Source organism: Streptopelia decaocto (assembly GCF_964273445.1).
Source record: "Streptopelia decaocto genome assembly, chromosome: 3".
Lineage (NCBI taxonomy): Eukaryota > Metazoa > Chordata > Aves > Columbiformes > Columbidae > Streptopelia > Streptopelia decaocto.
Window position 1 is genome coordinate 57,100,578 of NC_138656.1, and position 20,632 is coordinate 57,121,209.

General features: G+C 37.0%; 1 protein-coding gene across 4 annotated transcripts in view; it reads left to right on the top strand.

The window, feature by feature from the left end:
• The window catches only part of ZDHHC14 (zDHHC palmitoyltransferase 14), a 108,101-nt gene that overhangs the window by 41,778 nt on the left and 45,691 nt on the right, over positions 1 to 20,632 (top strand). For 2 of the 4 annotated variants that reach the window (XM_082047810.1, XM_082047812.1), the window contains exon 2: positions 19,448 to 19,620. In XM_082047810.1, the coding sequence (XP_081903936.1) occupies positions 19,448 to 19,620 (173 nt within the window). The remainder of the gene's footprint in view (positions 1 to 19,447; positions 19,621 to 20,632) is intronic. The other 2 variants (XM_082047811.1, XM_082047813.1) reach the window with 1 other exon arrangement.

A 20,632-nucleotide genomic window follows, 5' to 3' on the forward strand; every position in this document is an offset into this window, starting at 1 on the left:
TTGGGGTTTGTTTTCTTTTTTTCAATTAAAAAGGAGTGAAAAAATTCTACACTTTTTTTTCCCAATTTCTTAATTCAAATGTTTATTTGAGCAATTCTCATTTTAAGTAAACAATTCTTGGCTTGCACAATGTGAATGTCTTATATATCTTCCTGCAGTGTTTCTGTTGACCTTCTATTCAGTCCCGGTAACTTTTCTGAAGTGTTTCTTTGAACAGCTAATTTTGAGCACCTTTTTCTCTCTGTGCTCCTACCCCCAGCCAGATAATTTTTGTGCTTTTTGACTTGAGAAATGACAAAGCCTCCTTCAGATCCAGGTTCTTGTGTTCTTCAGTTCTACTGTCTTTGCCCTTCTGAGTTGGGGTTCGGGGAGGGGGGGGTAGCGAGGGGTGGGGAATACCTAATTGCTCACTGTTTTATCCTTTAATCTAACTTCAATATTTAAAAAGCTGATTCACTTTAATACCAGTTTATTTTCTTTGACCTGTTTCTCTGTAAAGTTCTTCCTACTATCAAAAAACAGATTTCATAATAACATGACTTCCTTCTTCGAGCAATGCTTTGTGACTGAAGAAGTGTTTGTCTATCAGGAATGCTACTGTTGGGGTTTTTTTTTAGTCTATTTCTGAAGAGTGCCTTTCCCACATGACAAAATTTTTGTTCCATTAACTTCTCTTCATCTCCCAGCCCAATTATTGCAAACCCCTAGTAGTACTGTAAATACAACATTTTAAAACTATCATTTCCCGAAATGAGTCTGACCAAAGCTAATTCTGGTTTATCCAAGGAATCTGTATTGCTGATTGACAAGACATTACTAATGCACTTCAGTATCTAAAATAGCTTTACTTTTGTTTTCCTTTCTTGAATACTATCTACCATTCAGCTTTGATGTGGATATTTCACTATCTTTTTCTGTAGCCTCTTTTAATGTGCTTAATTAAATGTCTTGAGCCAGTATTTGTATTCTTTCATGTTGTGTCTTCCAGGGTTCATATGTTCAAGTTCAAATGTTTGTTGTTGCTCTCTGACCTCTCCTTTAAGAGCCAGTTCAGGTTCAGTTCCTTCATGAACTACTGCATTGAGTGCAGACATCCTTGTAGCTGTAGGATTCTTTAATCCTCTGCTGTGTCTGTGTACCCCCAACTTTTCTTGGGTGTGAAAACCAAAACTTCACTACGACTCTTTTGGAGTCCAAGAATCCAACATCTTCTGAGGTACTGGCTTCATGTGAAAACAGGTTTAAGTTTAAGCTTGTGCATACAGGGAGTTTCCATATGTCCATATTTTCTAACGGCTCGCTTAGACATTTTTGCTTTGGTCTGCAGAATTACACATGAATTAGCTTAAAGTGGATTGGGTGATTTACCTATAGGGTATAAAGCTGTTCCAACTTGCCTTTAATTAAGGTGATGCAACACTGAGTATGGATGAGACCTGATTAAAAAGTGCAGTTGACAGTGTCTTTCCATTCTTTGTTGTTAGACCAAGCAAAAAAATGAGCACCGGAAAAATGGTTACTAAAGTAAAAATTTAAAAAGCTAGTCTGAGTGTTACCTGTATATCATATAAAAGTCATAATCTGAATATCATTCTTTTTATGAAACATATTTTTATATGCTTTATCAACAAGATGTCACTTGATGGTAATTTTCATTGTGTTGACCCAATTTATTCAATATCATGTCACTTAATAAAATGGTCGAGGTGGTGTACAGATAGTTGCCAGGGATACTTAAAAGAAAAAAAGAATCTTGGTAAAAAAATATTGTCTCTCTTGAATGTTTGCATTTCTTCAGGTATCTTACTGTCCTTGTTTTGAAGCTTGAGGCCATAAAAAGGCATGTATTTTAGTATGGCATTCATCATTCAATGCACTTTTTTTTTCTCTCCCTATTTCAGACTTTGCCATTGATTGCACAGTCACAGAGTGAGCTGCAGGGCAGAGAGGGAAATGTACTTTTCTGTCGCTCAGAATTTGCTTTTGTTGGAGAACGAAGCAGTGCTGAAAGGAACAAAAATGAAGCATTCAGTGCTGCATTGAAAATGCCTTCCCCCTAAAATGATTGTTCTCTCTTCATTATAGGTTTATAACACTGTGGGATATAGTTCTTTCCTGACAGATTGAGATAGTTAAAAGTGCTGAGTTACAATATCCTCCTGTATAAAGGGTCTCTCAGGTGTAGTAGTCTCTGTAGTTGTTTCTCTGTTGAGGAGCAGAGGCAGTGGTCCCCAGGCTGGAGTCTGTAGGGTTGAAGCACAGAGGTATTTGTCAAATGCTGAGGTAGGCTTGTTGCCTAACTAGGAATAAAAGTTGTTTTCATGTTTATTTGTAAGAACTGATTATCAGGATGCTTCCCTGGACATCTGTGTTGTTGCTGTCTTCTAAAGGATCCATTTCCCGGTGAGCACCAGGCCCTGTTGTTAGGGCTGCCCTCTGTGTCTCATGGTGGGTGTGCACGGTGGGTGGAAGGGGGGACCGTCGGGACCCTCCAGCGCTGGCCGTGGGGATTGATCTGTTCACAGGGCAGGGCTGTGAACTAAGGAAAGCTGTTATCCAACACTTTGTTTTGGGGGAAGGCATTCTGGTGCTTCCCAGCTCAGATGGTCAGTAAGCTTCACTGCCAACTCCATTTGTGTTCCCCCTCCAGTGCTGCAGCGTTAAGGCTTTTCCAATTCAGAAGGGTTCGTGTCATCTTAAAGATGACACTGAGCATTTGGCTTTCAGATTAGGATCATGTGGTTTACTCTGTGTTTGCTGGAGTTGATTTACTCAACTGATAGAGGCATTGGGAACAAGTAACAGATTTGTCCAGTTTCTTAAGTAAAAATTTCTAATGGTAAATGCCAGAGAGACTGACTTGGATGTACATTTCTTGCAAATAGAAGGTGAAAAATGCTTGATGTCTGTATTCAAGATCTAAAGAAAGAAAGGAAAAAATTAAGTAAGTTTGACAATGTAGGGAATTTTTTACCCCTGGAATCGTAGGATTATTTTAGAATTTACTTAGGCCTAGAAATCATCTAGTTATTGAAGGATTAGTGATAATAATGTACTGTAATGTGGAGAATATGTATCAATTCCACCAATTTAACTGTCATTCTGTCCCAAGAAGATTTCAGTTCTACTAAGTAAACTCATCTTGCAGCAGATATTTTTGCTCGACATAGGAGAAAATTGTAGAGAAAACAGATTTTTATATTAAGTAGCGACAACTTCCATAAAACACCAACATTTTTTTTCATTATTTAGGAACCAGAGGACTACTGTATAGCAAAATCAAGAACAAAAGAAAGTAAGGAGCAAAGTGAGACTTCCTGTGTTGTCATGAGTGGCAGCGGTAAAATTTGCTTTGTAAATGTAGTTCACATCTCTGCAGATGACCTGACCTATTTTAACTTAAATAATTATTTTTTTAAGAGACTGGGTGGAATTTGGCTTCTATTTGAAAAGTTTTGTCTGTAAAATTCTGTGGAGTTCAAGAGTAAAACTTTAAAAGGGCTAGGTATTTTTAGGTGCTTCGTATTGTTTCCTTAATCAGTTATTTCAATTATAACAGGTAGCAAGTATTTCTTAATAATGCCTATTCATGTTTACTATAAATGGCTGTTGCTTTTCTTTAAAATTTTTCATTAAATTATTTAATGTTTTTGCAGGTTCAGTGATTATGTAGAATACTCCAGGGATTACAGATGTAATTTATAATTTTACTGCATAGTACTTACATTGTTAGGTTGGAGTCAGTCTTATGGTGTGCCTCAAGTTTAATGGCAGGGTCTGGTTTTCCTTAAAAAGCTTTCAGTGTTTTGTAGCTGTGTTTACGGTTTAAGGGTAAGATGACTTCAGATCTTTGAAGGCTGGTGATCAGCTATTTATCAACAATCTAAAATAAGAGACAGACAAATCTAAACAATGAAAACCAACAATTTTAAGAACAACCAACCATCTCACTTCTCACTCTAGCAGATTTTCCACTCTTCATTTTTTTTCCTGGGGAGGGTGTCACCCTGGTCCCATTCCTTGTTCCCTGGGGGCTGCAGGAACGTTTGCGTCAGTGCCGAGTAGGGCTGGAAATGACCTGGCTGGCTGAGAGGAAGACGAGCTTCAGTTGGCACCGTCAACAAGAAGTTACTTGCTCTCAGCATGTTGGGGGAGGAGATTACTTTGGTCTTGGTCTGGATGGACTGCTACTGCTCACAGTGGCAAATAGTTAATATCTGCTGGCTGCAAGGCTCAGTTACTGTAATTCAGAAAGTCTAGGGCTTTTTAAAAATTATGATACTTTCATGTAACATGCACTTTTCTCAATGTCAGTCACTTTACAGAAAAAAGGATAATTTGGGTATCTCAGGAAGCTTTTTTCCCGCAGAACTTTGAAGTGATTTCCTCAGAGTTATTATCTAAAGTTTGCTGACTATATCTGGGAAGAAACTATTGCTCACATATCTGTCAATATCATGTTCCTGCTAAATGTTTTTGTAAACCAAACCTGAATGACATCATTTTATATAACAAGTTTTAAATTTAAAAAGGACAACACCCTGTCTCTTTATATATTTCTGTATATTTTCTTAATTTTTTGCAACCACAGTATTTTTTAATGAGATCACTAGTAATCAGCATAGTAAAATACGGAGTTACTATTTTAAGCCCTCCTTTTTGTCCTATTGTATTGTGTAAGCCAAGCTGTGTATCCTGTTAGCAATTATTTGTATTTCAGTACTGCCTGGAGATTCCAGCTGATTTGTTTGCTGCTTAGACAGTGTTTTTGTACAGTAGAGTCCAAGACCATCATCAGTGTTCACTGGCAGCAAAGAACACCAATAAAAATAAATAACCGGAGGGGATTTTTATAATCATACAAAGTTTGGCACATAATTATTGACTTGATTGTGTCCTGGGTAGATGTATGCTCCAAAAAAAGGAGAGGGATAATAGAGAGGTGAATCGCCTTTGCTCAAAGTCACACAAAAGATTCCTGGCTGATCCAGGAAGACAACTTTACCAGCTCCTGGTCTCCCATCCTATCCACTGACCTGTTTCTGACCTCTGTTGTAATGGACTTCTCTTGCATTGGTCCGTCCCCTTTTTGAGAGGAAAGAAAATATTATTTCATCAACCAAAAATGAAGTCCGAAGCACACGTTCACTGTCCTTCAAGCGAGACAAAAGAAGCAAAGAAGGATTTTGTATTTAGTAACAGCTGGAGGACACAGTATTGTTTGTGCAATTCTCTTTAGGTCTCCAGAGATTCTTTCCTAAGCACAGAAAGGCTGAGGAAGTAGAGGCATTGGCGTGGTGTCGAACCAGCTGCAGAGGGCTGGCTAAACTACAAGCATCTGAGTGCAGACTAGGTAAAAAAAATAAGGAACGTTGATTAATTGTTTTGAAAGAATATGTAGTTTTAGCTAATCTTAGCATTAATATTATAATATCATATATAAAATAGAGATGGTTGCAATGTAGCACAGTAACATCTGGGGGTTTCAGGACATATTTTCAAAATATTTTCAGTACTTCTTGCTGTAATCTTGACAGTTTCTTGTACCAGTTTGACTGTAATAGGCCACCTCTGGCCAGTCATGCTGCTGGGGCCTGCCTTTATACATCACTTAAACTTGTTGTCTTCATTAGCACAGAGGTTTTTGTTTTGTTTTGTTGGGTTTTTTAAACTTTAGTCTTTAGTGAAGGAGAAATACTCCTTCAAATTATGAATTTTTAAATTATGTTTATAGATTTAAGGTTTAATTTAGCTCTTCAGTACTGTATGAGAAGCACCTTGGGAGGTTTTTGAGAAGAACAGTGTGCTACCTTTTCAAGCAGAACTGTAAGGAAAAACAAAGAAAAAAAGTCCTGTGCTTTGGATGTCAAATAGTCAGTGAAGAAATATTAATAGTAAAAATAAAATTATGAATGATTTGCTGCTGTTCAGCTTTCTAAAAACCTCAATTTTTGTTACTTTTGACTCTTCTATTTTAAAATTGTTTCATTTATTGCTCTATTGTAGTTTTTAGTATAGTTGTCATTACCATGCTCTTCTGTGAATATTATTCTTTATGCACTGATGCTTTGGACTGTGACAATGGGGACTGGGCTTCAAGGAAACTCCTGTTTAAAAGCTAACAGTAAGAACACATATAATTCCATTTATAGATCTCCATTGTGTAAGGTGCTACCTTTTGTTTATCTTAATATCAAGCTAGGTGTTACAAGTTTTGGAACACCAAATTGTGGACTCATTCCTATGTCTGTTTTAATTATTTTTGTCATGTGTATGTATGTATATTTCCATAAAAGGGAGAGAATGGGCTAATAGAGTATGAATTAATAAAACTCTCGCAAAGATTAGATTTATATTGGCAGCAGGGTCCCATTATAATTGGTACTAATCAAGTTCCTAAATGCTGTTTTTTTTCTGGGACCTTATCCTAGTGTAGGACAGGCTTGCAGAGCAAGTGTTTACTTTTTTTTTTTAGGTTACAGATCAAAATGCAGCTTAAGAGGCTAGGAATAATTATCAGTGCTGTTGAGAAAGAGCAGAGTGTGTTCATGTTCAAGGAGGGAGATTTGTGCTGTCCTGAGGATGTTCACAGTGAGTCGATCATACCTTCTGCGTAGTACGTGAGCCTGAAATACAAACCTGGAACTTGTGGTTGGCAGGTGTGGGCTATTACATTCTCAGTCTGTTCTAACAGACTGAGAAATTGCAGAGAGCTCGTATCTTAGTATTTCTTATTGTCTGTGAGGAGTTGGACACAAATAACAGGGCTCGTATGCATTCATGGCTATTAATTTTATTCAAATATAGTTGCGTTAAAAATCTTTTGGGGGAACGGATGCAGTTATACTAGCAACTTGGTATTTGCGGTTTGTAGCTTTTCCGAATAGAAAAACTGCACTCCCTACTCTTGCATATTTACTTCTATTCCCCACCAGCCCCAGAATTTTCTGTGTTTCTTTTGAACAAGTTAATACGTGCTTAGTATGTATTTGGGACATACAGGATATTAATGTTGTTTTGAAATACAGGACAAAATGCAATGTTTAGAATTTTAATTAACATACATTTGAAATGTGAATTTCTCTCTAGAGTGTGTGTTAGGATCATGTCTGTTATTTATAAGCTGTGTAGTCTTCAGTCCTTTTTTTCATCCTTTCAGCAAAATCTTATTAGAATCTTCTGTCTGCTAATAAGCAGCTTTGATTTTATGAATGGAATGGAGTTGCATCTGACTAAGTGTCAAATATGGGAAAAGAATGGAAGTGGTCCAGCAGTGAGAATAATTTGGTTTATTACTTTAAGAAAGACTTTTAAAAATAAACAAGCATGAGTTGAGTACTCAGTTAATAAAGAAGTTCAGTCACCTGGCAGTGCTTCTGGACTTCAATTTGTGAACTTATTCACAGTGATATGATGAATTATTTTATGTATTATTCAGTCCAGTGAACCTTTGAGGGTTTGATCTTCTTCAAGCTAATGAAACAGTAGGTAATATGTTATGGTTTAATGAATGTGAAAAATTAAGCTTTGTTTTAGAGTGTAAGAGGGCAAAATAATTGGTCCTGGAGGAGTAAGTGCATATGATCTTATTTAAGCTTGTAATGTAAAGTTCAATGGACCTGAAATGAGATTGAAGATTGCTGTATTTAGATTGAAGATTGCTTGCATGATTGTCCATTCTTCTTTGCTTTTCTTTCTTTCTTTTATTTCTTCAGACAAAGCAGAGTATTAAAATAAAGATTTATAGACTTCAGTTGTAAAACAGAGTAGTTTCTTATGCACTGAAAAGGATTTTTCTATACCTGTGAAGAAACAGAATCCTGTACTCCTGGACTGTCTTTTATTTGTCAATAGAAATCACTCTGCTGCAGTGTTGCATGTGTCTTTCATTTGCTTTGATTTATCACTTACTCACTGTGAGCATTAGTTTGTTTATAACTTGGAGCAAGGTGGACCAAGGTCTCTCCTTTCTGAACACATATAGACAGAAAATACTATAAATCTCCATTACGGTGCAGCTTTACTTGGGAAAGCTATTGAAAAGTGAAGGACATACTTGACATCTGAACTTTGTCAGGTTTGTAAGAGCACAGAGGGGAAGGAGGAACACCACACTGGGCATTTGTCCTTTAGTGCAACTATTTGAAGTAACGCAACCAGCACGCTTCTTATAGTTACATGTAGCTCATGTCTTTGAATGTAGTATGTTCTGCAAACCTGAAAGGCAAGCTTCTCCATGGATAACGGACTTAATCAGAGGACAGGCTACAAGAAAAGAATAAAGACTGCAGAAATTTACCAGACTCTGAACTTCCTCCTGGTTACAGTCTGTTCCTGTTGCCATGTGCGAAGCCACTGATTATTACAGGGTAGCAGCTTCTCTTCAAATTCAGTTGCCAGTATCTTTAGACAAATCGGGACACTGTTGGGAGGTTGTGAAGGGTGCAGCTCCCCTCTGGTTCTGTAGCACAAGGAGTGTGTGTGTGTGTGTATTTGGTGCTGACTGAAGGGCCCAGGCAGCCTCTGTTCTCTGGTGGTCACAGTTGGGCCAGGACAGAACCTGGGGAACTTGGTAGGGGCTGGCTAAAGGCAGCAGCAAACCTGGTCAAAGACAAAACAGCAGAGCAAAAAGTGTGGCTTGTGATATCAGTGCTCGAAGTACTCAATGACATAGGTTACACATCACCAATTTACATTTAGACATGGTACACTACAGAGGTATAGGGTGTAGCATGTTATGTTGTCTTACCCAGACAGTTGTTTTTTTTTGTTTTGCTTTGTTTTTTTAATGGGGCTGTGGTCTTACAGCAGTGTCTCATTTGTTGCTGAAATCCTGGTTTTATTTTTGCTTCTGTGCAATTGTTTTATGTATTTATGTATTCAAAAGGTTTCAGTTTCTGTTTAACTTTGTGTTCCTAGTTTCCTATTTGTGCAAAAATGCCAAAAAGTGCAGACCAAGGGTTGGTGCAGTATTTGCATGGTTGAGTGTGTCTGGGAGAACTGTTTACATATCAGCATCTGAAACTGGGAGGAGAACAGCAGAACACGTTTGACAATGGGAAGATGGAGAGTGAATCTTGTTTTGCAATTCCTCAGAGTATATTCTGGGAACAATGAAGTAACTGAACTTTGCTCTGGTTTTGAAGGCTGGCTTGCCATAGGGAGAGAGATCACGTTATTCCACTTGCAGTATCGTTTACTAGATGTCGGTATAAATAGTGGTAAAAGAAATGCTCTTTCAGTGGGGCTTGAGATTATGTCATGTAGGCGATAACAGGGGTGCATAATTAAGAAGTTTGAAATTTGCAGTTGCAATGCACGTAATAAAGACTTTCCTTGCTTTGCTTCACCTTTTTGTGATGCTTTTTTAAAGAAGTTTTGAAAGTCTCACAAAAATAGACAAATGTTAAATTGAAGATGTAAATTATACTCTCAAAGAAAGGTAGCAGTAATACCCTGCATTTTTTATTTTTCCCACCTGGAATCCTGGTTCAATTTACATGAAAATTTGGGGTTTGTGGTAATTATTGAACAAAATTGTAGTAACAACTCAACTGGAAAAAGGCTTGAAAATTTTAATGAAATAGTAGAAAGTATTTCCAAAATAACACTTCTCTTATAACCTCCTTTAAGTGTATTTTTTTTTAATACATATTTCCTGATGTAGCTGGCTTAAGAGAAAACATGCTGGAAGATGTTTCCCTTATTTAACAGGTGATTTAAATAATAGAATTGATGTATGGTAGAAATAACTTTTGGTGAATTATATAAGTGTTTATGAAGGGAATATGGAATGAGTAATTTCAGTCAGTGGCCTTTCTCAAAAGGAAAGTACCTGTGTGTGATGTATTTGTGGAATAACAGAAAAGCATCATATTGCAAAGCTACTGATTTTCAATTTGAACATGCTTATCTAGGTTTGATAAGTATTTAACATAAAAGTGTATACAGAGCAATTTGGATGTCTTCCAAAAAAAAAAAAAAAAGGAAGGAGCAATTTAGACAAAGGTATTTCAATATTCAAACAGCACAATCTTTTCTGCACAAATCCTTGGATATAATTAAATGCCAGGACATTGCTTCTGAATCACCAGAGCTAGCAATCTTTCAATGTAGAGTATTTCTTATAATGCCTAGACTTCCGTGACTTGCACCCAAATCTCAGATCTACTGCAAAACAGCAAAAAGGCTATTCCTAGTTGTTTAAATTATAATGCTAACCAAAATATGGGTAGTGGTAATGCTTTCTGTGTAGTTGAAGCACTGTGCACTTTATTTTTTTTCCATTAAATAAGATTTGCCTCAAGCCTGACTTGCAATTTGTTTCTGTTTAAACTGACTCAGTTTTAGATACGGAGAGCTGGCACTGCTTTGTCATGATGTGTGCCAATTATTTGTTGAGGTTTTTTTAATCTTAAGTAGCCTGCAGTATGCCGTTCTGTTTGTCCAGTGAATGCTTAGTCTAGGGTAAGAGAATTCCTGTGATACTGTGAGGAGGCAGTAGGAAAAAAACAGAAGATGCCATTTCAGGTAAAATTCTCCCAGTGCTTGTGGAGACTCAGGCCTGTGGAGGTACTACAAACAGGCCACTCCAGTCTTTCAGAAGAATGAGCAAGTCACTGAATTGCTACTGCTTAACTCTCTAGGGAAGAGTAGTTTAAACTCTCTTGTTTTTATGCTCCTCTTTGCTTTATGTTCCCAGTTGCTTCATTTATAACCATGTGATGTACACTTTTGGTATGTAGTGTGGGCTGGATCATCAGTTCTCTACTTATTAATAAGTAAAGGGGTCCTGGGAAGTGCTGTACCTGTGAAGCTTGCTCTGCTTTCCAGTGAAAGGCTTGTATTGTACTAGATTCCACTAAGAAGTTTTCATGTTCTTCCCCTGTATTATGGATCAAAGTTCATTTGTGTGTTTTATGCAAAAGACTTGCAATATGGAGAATTGCAGAGTGAAAAAGACCCGGGGGAAGAAAAGAAACCCCTCCATATAAGACAGTGGATCTACAATTCCTAAGCTTTTATGACTGTGGGTAGGATTTCATGTTATGGCTAAGTCCACACAGGAGTTGATGCCTCTGGAAATGAGAGTTCAGCTTCATCCTGCCCTCTGTGTGTTCCTGCGTGTTTACTGGCGCTCATTACATCACACAGTGAGTGAAGTTCTTCAGGAAACTGATCTAACAGAAAATGATTTTTTTTTCTCTCAGAAGAAGGAACAGATTTAGAAGAATTCCTCTCTTTTAGCTCAGTGTTAACCAGTCCACTTGTGCTTGTACAAGGGAAGGGACCACAGAGTGTGGCCATGAGTAGGGAGTGCATTGACACGCCTTTGCTCTTCAGCAAGAGCTGGACTTTACATCCAGCTTCTAGATCTTCTGAATTGTGCAAGAGAAACACAAAATGCTGCTTCTTGAAAGCTCAGAGTCCACTGACAGAAGCTTGGTATGCTTACATTTCGATTTCCAGAGAATCCTGTGGAAAAACATCTAGAAGCTCATACTCCTTCAGGGACTTGTTTGTGGCACTAAGGCACTTCCGCTTGTTTTGTCCCAGTTTTCATTTCTGTTCATAAGTACTTGGGATTAACCTGATGGTTTAGTTATAAAAATCATGTAGCAGGAAATAACAAGAAATAACAAGGAAGTAATATGAAGTATAACAGGAAAAAAAATGTGTTCTATATGAGCTGTTTGTAAGACATTTTGAGTTCATGCATCTGTTGGAATTCATTAATCGGTAGTCCTTTGCTATGGAAACCAGACCTTGAACAAACAAAACCAAGAATTTCAATTACAAATATATTTTTAGCTTTTCAAATAAGTAATTAGTCAGTGAACAGAAATTGCAATAAAGCAAGCCTCTTATTTACTGTATGGTTGGAAGCCATGCCTTTTCTTAGTTTGTCTTTTGAGGATATGTCACGTGTGCATTGGCCATTCATAAAGAAACTGATTATTTGGTAAGTCTTAGGCTATGGATGTATAGTTTGTTAGATATGTACCCTTTTTTTACTACCTTGCTTGGAAATTTCTGGCCAACAGTTGATGCAATCAGAATTTTAGAAATGGTGTTTTGTAAAGCTAAGAAGTTCCTTCTCTGTATAACAAAGCAAAATTTAGTTGCTCTTGTAGGAGCTTCAGTTACCAGATCTGTTTTGCAGGCAGGTTCTTTTTTCATTGTGCACTTTATCTATTCCAGCTTTGAAGTTTGACAGTGCATCATTAGAGTTAATACATGTAGCAATAAAAATTGGGAGGTCACACAAGGCTATTACTCTGATTGTAAAGCCTTAAGATCTCTACTTGTAGGAGGGATTTTGTGGTTAGCTTATACAATGTCATAATCAACACTGCTTGCTTACCTTCATCTAAGCTCCTACATCCAAAGCCAGCTAGTGTGAATTTTATTTCAGGGGTCACACACTACAATTTAATGAAGTCAGCGCTGCAAGTAGTTCCATTGAGCACTTTCTGATTTGAGCAGAGAGAGAGGTCCCTGCAGTTTGTCATTCTTGGAAATCGCTCATGTGTTTTGACATCAGCTTTAAAGACAAACTGTGTCCTGTTTTCACATGAAACTTTGAAGATCAGTTGTTGAGCTTTTGCTGTTTAAGGTAACATTAAGCTAATTTTACTTTGTACTAGGTTTGAAAGAACTTCTTGAGTACTTAATTTATTAGTTTTAAGGATCGTGCTGTTCTGTAATCTGTGTGATTTCATCATATTAATCATCTTTGTTTTAAGTAATAATTTCTAAGTGCTGGTAGAGGCTGGTACACTTATGTACACAATGTAATGACTATTATTCTGTATGTGTTCCCACTTCAAAATTATTTCTAATTAGAATGGAGTTACCCCTAAACAGTATAACAAATACAGAAAAAAATAGGTTGCATCTATTACTATAAAATATAGAATAAACTAGTAAAGCTTTCAAGCAAGGTTAAATGCTTCTTTTCTGAAATAATTCAACAAATCTGCATTTATCATTAAGGTATAATGCTTTAGATTATTAAGCTGAGGAGGAGGTATTGTTCTGCCTATTTCTTCCCTTCCTGCTGTCATCCTGCCTTTTGTTAGTTGTTATTTTCCATAGTCTTCACATGTTTGCAGCATTCCACATTTCCTGGATTTGAAATGAAGCACGTATTAGAAAACTGCTTTTTGTCTTTTGTTTTATGAAATAAGTTTTTGAAATGGATTGAACATTCTGATATGAGGGAGTGTATGATGTTAAAAAGTACTTCAAAACACAAAAAATAATAAGGAAATTTTTTTAAGCAAATTTCAAAACCCATTTAAATTAGTCTATGGTTTCCTTAACATCTCTTGAAAATTCTAATCGGAATTTTAAAGGTACAAAAGAATCAGGCAGACGTAGGAAACTAATTCAGAACTTCCCCAGGTGATCTTGTTAGGCATTTCATGTAACATTACTCGGACTAATCTATACTCAAATTACACCACGCTTTCTGTGTGTCCATAGCATGCTTGTGAAGAAATAACCGTTAACTGGTTGATGCACTGTGAGTTGTTTCCTATTGTAACTTTTTTCTTGTGTCAGTCCTTTCTTAACAATTTCTTCACTTAACTTTTAAAAGAAGATCCTCTCTAAGAGGTAGTTCGATGATGCTGGGATTTGGGGGTGGAAACATACGAGCATCTCAAAAAATACTGACTGAAGAACTGATAGATTCAAACATTCTTGGATCTTACTTTTCTTCTAGTCTTTAAATTAGTTAGGTATTCTTTTCTGTGGTATTGTTATTTGCTAGAGTTATGGCTATACAGTGGAAAATTTTATACCATGCTTCTTACAATTCTGACAGTATTAAAACTGTGTTTTAATATGTACCTTTGAAGTCATCTGTAGCAGGTTGAAGCCTGTGTTATATATGAGAATCCACAGTGCAGTCTTTAAAAGTGTTTCTGTGATTCATCTTATGCCTCCTTATACCTTGCCAACACTTTTCCTAGTAGCAATACAAAATGTAGTGTTCTTTAGTTGAGATTCTGCTGGAAAACAAGAAAGAAGAGGCAACCCTCCAAACCCTGCAACAGTGAAATTACCACTCCAATCATTCTCTTTGTCCCATTTATCTTCTACAGCCTTTGTCAGGCAGCAGCCTTCAAGGTTCTTGCTGTGCCCTCTTGTTTCACCCCTCCGTGCATCTTCCACTGCCTGTGTTGTCATCTACGTGCACATCTTTGGCTGCCTTCTTTAAACTGGTAACTTGTCATTAGAAAAGTAAATTACAAGCCCATTTTTGTTCTAGCCCAGAGTCTTGATTTGTCTTTATCTATATGGGCATTCTGTTGCCATTTCTAAATTGAAAGAGGTCAAGGTTAGAATGTGGTTTCACAAGAGGCAGTGGTCTCAATGAAAACCTGACTGGCAGCTGCTGAAATGGAGAATTCCTCCCTCTGTCCCAGTTTCCCTCTCTCTCTAGTTTTTCTCTGTGCTTTCCTTGTGCTAATATACAATGCTCCTTTCCAACTGCATATTTGATTTGTTAAAGAAGCCAATTTGTTAAATATTTGTTTGATTTTGATTTAAAGATTAATTTGATTTGTTAATGAAGCTTCCTTTCTTTCCTTGTGCTAATATCAGTATTCCTTTCCAACTGCATATTTGATTTGTTAAAGAAACAGAAAGAGAAGCCAACAAAACGGTGTCATTTTCGTACATTTTATTAAACTAACTAGGCTTACAACAGAGCCTGATGAAGATTTGTGTTGGCATAAGGTCAGAAGCTTGGGAGCGAATGGCTTGGAGCAATGATGCAGTGGAGTTAAAGGAAAGGGGAAGCTGAGAGAAGCCATAAATTAGAGTGGAAGGACAAAAACCAAACCCTTTGGGTTAGTTTAAGGAAAGCAGCACAGTCTCATTCAAATATTGTAACATGTGGAAGTGAACTCGGTGTTCACTCTTAGCACTGAACACCACCTGCACACCAGTAGTTACTGGTATATTAAATAGACAATAACTGCAGAAACATAAATTGATGTAGGAAAATGAACAATTATTTTTTCCTTCTGTTTCCTTATGTTGCTTTGTTCTACTATACTTCTATAATGCTTTTTCTAGAATACGTTTTTTTATATCTGCTGCATAGAGATGTATGTTGGTGAAAAGCTTGACATACAGTATTCTATTATCAGTCTTTCGGGCAAAGCTTGTAAGGGTCTTTTTAAAATTATTTTTTAATTAGTTTAATTAAGTGTGATGGCTACTACATCTTTGCATAAAGTCTCTACTTTCATTGTTTCCTGACTGCCAGCTTAGTAAGTGAGATCTCCAATTTCTCACAGGTTTAGAACCCTGTCTTTTTTTGTGCTCTTTAATAAGTGGCTGTATTTGTTATTAATGTGTTTTTGTAACTACAGGGTTAGCCTCTCTCCAAATGTTCATTATCCCTCCTGAATAGGTTTGTCATTTACTCTGTCTCCCCATCAGCAAATAAGGACTGTGAATGAACTCTTCAGGAAAACCTTCATCTTTCCAGGAAAGGCCTTAAGGAGGCTTCTTTTTCTTTCCTCTTCCTTTCTAATGAAAAAGAGCTTGAAGGTTGTAGGTTTCTCACTGTGTGTGCTCTTCAGTACAGTTATTGTGTGTGTTTTTCTGCTCATCTCTGTAGCCACAGAGAGCATGGTTACACCATTAAGAGAGCTGCTGTGTGGTAAGAATTATTGTTGGTCTCTTGCATTCTTTGTTCACAGAGATGATACTTGATAATTATCTCTTAAATGCCAGTGTGTTTTTATTTTTATCTAGCTGTGACAGACTAATCTCCCAGCAGATTTTATTTCCCTCCTACACTCATGCAAACTTGCACATGATGCTCCAAAAAAAAAAATGGCTGAGAAGCCAAGCAAAAAGCAGGACTGATTTGTATAAAGCTCTTCTATTAATTAAATCAAAACTTGAGGTTATATTGTTGCTGTGTGCAAATCCAAACATTGCTTTCTTAAGAAACTCTTTCCATAATAACAATTTCTAGTAGGTTCCATGGTCAAGTAATACTTCCTAAAAATGTGTTCTCTGGGATGGATGTGGTCAGTACTTGCTATCATTACAGATACTGATTAGGAACAATTGTTTTACTGTGTCTAAGGTGTAAGCTGAGGATGTGAGTTCACGTCTAGTAGTCACCAAGTGTTGATTTTAAAAAGGTTTGTCACTGCTTGCTCTGCGGTAGGACAGAGATTTGTTCTGGAGCTCTGTGCTGGTTTATCAGAAGTGGTGCTGCAGCAGGATGGTCCTCAACATGGAGAGGCCCTCTGTGTGAAAGTTCTGAAACTTGTTGTCAGGAAATACCTGCTAACATTTATATTAAAAACTCTCTGAAAATACCGTCAAGAAAAGAGATATTTCTTGTAATATCTGAGGAAAGCTGATGCCTGAAGGGATACAAATTCAACTGAAGCAAGTTAATTAAGGCAATTGAGCAAATACTAGGAGTAATCTTTTTTGGTGTACAATATTTGACAATTCTGAAAGCAGTAACACTAAAACACATTGTTTAAAAATAATAATGACAACATAGCAGTACAAATATATTTGTTATATGAGCCACATTTAGTGATTTTTTTTCTTAATAACCAAGGAGATTTTTTTTCTGCAGACATGAAGAAAGAAAAAATGGTCTATACAGTATCTTTTTTAAAAAAATTGACAGGAATTTGAATATTTAATTGGGCCTTTCTAAAGGACAGATATTGCTGAGCTCTCTGCAGGCCCATGTAACATTGTATGTTGGTATGCAAGTCAGACTGGATTAAATGGTCTTGCCCAGGCTTACTATCTGAATCTCAGTAAGGACTGGGTTCTCAGTTTGAGGTGATTTCTGAATTGTTGGAGCATCAATTGGTTACTGTTGCCAAAGATGACATCTTTGGTCTTTTCTACATTATTACTGAAGTAATGCCAAGTCAGAGTTGATAAAAATACAAGGTGCTACACCCCAAAAACATGTTTAGGCAAAGCAGATTACCTTATACTTGCCTGTGGTAAAGAGTGTGCAGAGCTTTGAGTGTGGTGTTGTGGGAGTGTGTGTGTTTGTTTGGTTTGTTGTTGTTGTTGTTGTTTGTGTTTATTTGGGGTTTGTTCGTTTGTTTGTTTTTCCCCATTGCAGATGGACTTGGTTCAGCAAGGAAGAACTGGACATTTTCGTGCTATTTTACTATAATGAAATAATCACTTTTTGGCAATGCAAAGCTTTCTTAGTTTTACAGCACAGGAATTTGTTCTTTCTACCAATTCCCTATGAAATTATTGTTAAAAGAAAACATTCACTGTCATGATGGCCCTTCAGTTTCTGTTCTCTGAATATCACTGAGAATTTGATTCAAGTTGTGTAGGTAGATGACATTGCTGTTCTTGCATTGGCATCTGTCGAAATTGTCTTGTGCCTACTGTGCTGCCCCGAGACTATCTCATGGTACCTTTTGCACACTTACAGCTCTTGTTTGGTCAACAGACTTCATCACAGTTGCAATTTCTTTGGTATGTGTAATGAATAATGCAATAGAAAAATAATAGCACTGTGCTATGTTTAGTGTTCATTAATGTACATTTTCCCTCTAATCCTTTTAAAAATACATTCCTGCAGCCTATTTGTACTCTTGTCTGAGCATATTACAGTAGTTCTGATTTCAGTAATTCTTTGTGGCAAGAAATAAATTGAGCAGTAGGACGTTTATGTGGTATGAAAGCTTCTCTTTGCTTGTTCGTTCTGACTGACTTCTCTGACACGAAGGGAGCAAGGCTTATATATAACTACCAACTGTCTTGTTGCTGCCTCCTTTAGTTAGCGCTGATTTAATAAATCTGTCTTTGATGCAGATTTTCCAAAAGTGTGCATTTGAAGTATGTTTCCTAGTGTTTGAACTGTCTGTTCATTATATGAAATGACAGTATGTCTTACCCCTTGCCTTTTTTTTAATACCCAATTGTCTTTTTAATCTTTTGTAACTTGTTACACCAGTAATATTACATTCATGGTGATGGTATGGTGTGCTGTGTAATGCATTTGGACTCACTGCATCTGTGAAACCTGTGGTGTGCAAAGAAACAGTTAAGAACATTTAACAGGATTATGCAGGGAGATAAATGCTTGGTACATAGATCTGGTATGAAAAGTGTTTCCATTCTCTCCCCGTCCTGTCGGCTCGAATGATGGACAGTGAAGCTGACATTGTCATCACTTGCTCAGAGTTAACATTCCAGTGAGGTTGACTGACTTGCAGTGCAAAAGTTCACACACCTGAACCATCATTTAAGGCAGTCAGCAGGAACAGGGAAGACAATGTTAATTAAAATTGATTGATACCTGGAAGCTTTAGATGAAGCCTTAAGGCTTAGAACTTGTTGGCTTTTGGCTTGTGTTGGTTTTAGGCTTATTTATGACTTCTCACGCAGACATCAGAAATGCATGAAGCCATCTCTGTGTTTTACCCACGTCTACTTAATATAAGAGCTATGAAGAGAGTCTCAGCCTGTGTGTTTTCTGAGAAGATCCTGCAGTGCTTATTGTATTACTCAGATTAACAGGAGTGTGGTATTCAATGTAATGTCTCATATCCCTTCTTTTTGCACAACTGTAAAAAGATACTTATATTTGAGTGTTGTTTAGATTCCAATGCTTGTGTCCATTTGGATTTTGTTACATGTGAAGCAGAGGAAAAAATTTGCTAAAACTGTGATCCAATCTTAAGCTCTGCAAGTATATTGTAAATCTGGTAACCACAGAGCCTTTTGTGCTGGTAAAGGGCTGTTCATGTTGCCCTAGACCCCCCTGGATTATTTGTATCCAGGTGTGTTGCACTGTCACTTGCACCTGTCTTTGTAAATGAGTAAAAAAACCTCACAAAGTTATTAGAAATGGATTAAGAAAGAGAATCTGTAGTGGTGTTATAACATTGATATATATTGAGGCTGTTAAAGGGGTGTGTCACAAGTGTAAGTTCCTGAGCACAGTCTTTTTGATGGATGATAAATTCATTTTATAGACTTAATTACATTTTTCATTGTGACTTATTTCATCATGTTATGTGCTTTGCCTTTTATTACTGGATATCTTCAGGTTATTTCCCCTTCCGTCTTCCCCTCCAATTTACTTTATGGAATTTGGCAGTAGTTGAACAAATATATAAGCATATAATATCCTGTAATAAAAATATTTTCTTATGTAGATGAGTATTGCATGTTAGCGAGGTCATTGTTATGCTATTTGGACCTTTACTGTATTAAACAGATTATGAGAAATTTCAGAAATGTCATTAACACATAAACAGAAATGTCAGCTTCAATAAACCTTCCAAGACAAGTGACATATCAAAAGAAGAAAGTGAATTCTTCATGTGCATTTATAATGGTAAACAGTTCTTGAGAGCAAGTTGCACTGTGTGTTATTGATTATGTTTAATCTTTCTTCTTTTTCCAGTTGTCCGTATTTGTCAGAGAAGATTACACCTGCCATACCTGCAATTGGTGGGATTCTTTTCTTTTTCGTGATGGGGACCCTGCTGCGCACTAGTTTCAGTGATCCTGGTGTCCTCCCCCGCGCAACACCAGATGAAGCAGCAGATCTAGAGAGACAAATAGGTAACACCGAAGGTCTGTTGTCTCTTCACTTTCCTCCCAAGGGTGCATGTACGGTGTGAAGGCAGCGTGCTGCGCTGCTCTGCTAGCGAGAGGAGTTACTGCTACCTTCCCACAGCAGTTGTGCTGGAGATGTAGTGTCTGATGACGTTGCAGGGATTCTTGTGGAAAGATCGGTTCTTCCCCAAGACAGACAGTAAACAAAATCCTGGCCTTGGAGAGTGATAGTTATTGCTGAAAATACTTTTCAGCAAGTCTGCTAGGGAAGTCTCTCCATGGTGCACAAGAGAATACTTTTTGAAGTGTTTTTGGCAAGAAAGCTGATATTGCAAAGGTTCTGCAATTGTGTATCTTTTAAAGTAATGTACCCTCAGAGTTTGACTGAATTTAATTATGCTGTTATTTATGTTGTGAAAGATAAGTCTCTGTGTTAATATACAATCTCTTAAGTTGATGCAGACTTGGGAAGGCTTTTCTTCAGTAACAGTAATAAAATGTTATTGTTTTTCATCTGTGTAAAGCTAGCATAATTAAAGGAGAGTGAAGCAGATTTTAAACAGCATCATTTATCAAGAGAATTGTTAACTCAATTCTAACTGTGGAATTTCTGCATCTACAAATATGCTGAATAGCTAAAACGTGCTACCTGGATAAGAAAATACAATATGAGTTTTCAGAGCTGCTTTATAAACAGTGGTTTTGTTTGCTTATTTTTAGTAAGCTACTGAAGTTCACTGATTTCTGTGCTTGTTACTATACATACTATATATCTGCTTTTATGTGATAGTCAATGGAAATCCTGTTTTCTGGAGCAATTTTAGAGGAACACACCTATAACTGAAAAAGACGGATAACAGGTTTATGCAAGCACAGTAGAAATATTATACCTGCGGGGTCCTTGATTTTTAATACTACAGTACAGTTTCAGGCCTTGTTTACTGTGACAAATAATATAATGCTGTTGCAGATGCTTCTGCATCTGTAGAGTGTGAATTTGAGGGTTTTACTTCAGACTAGGTTTTGTCGG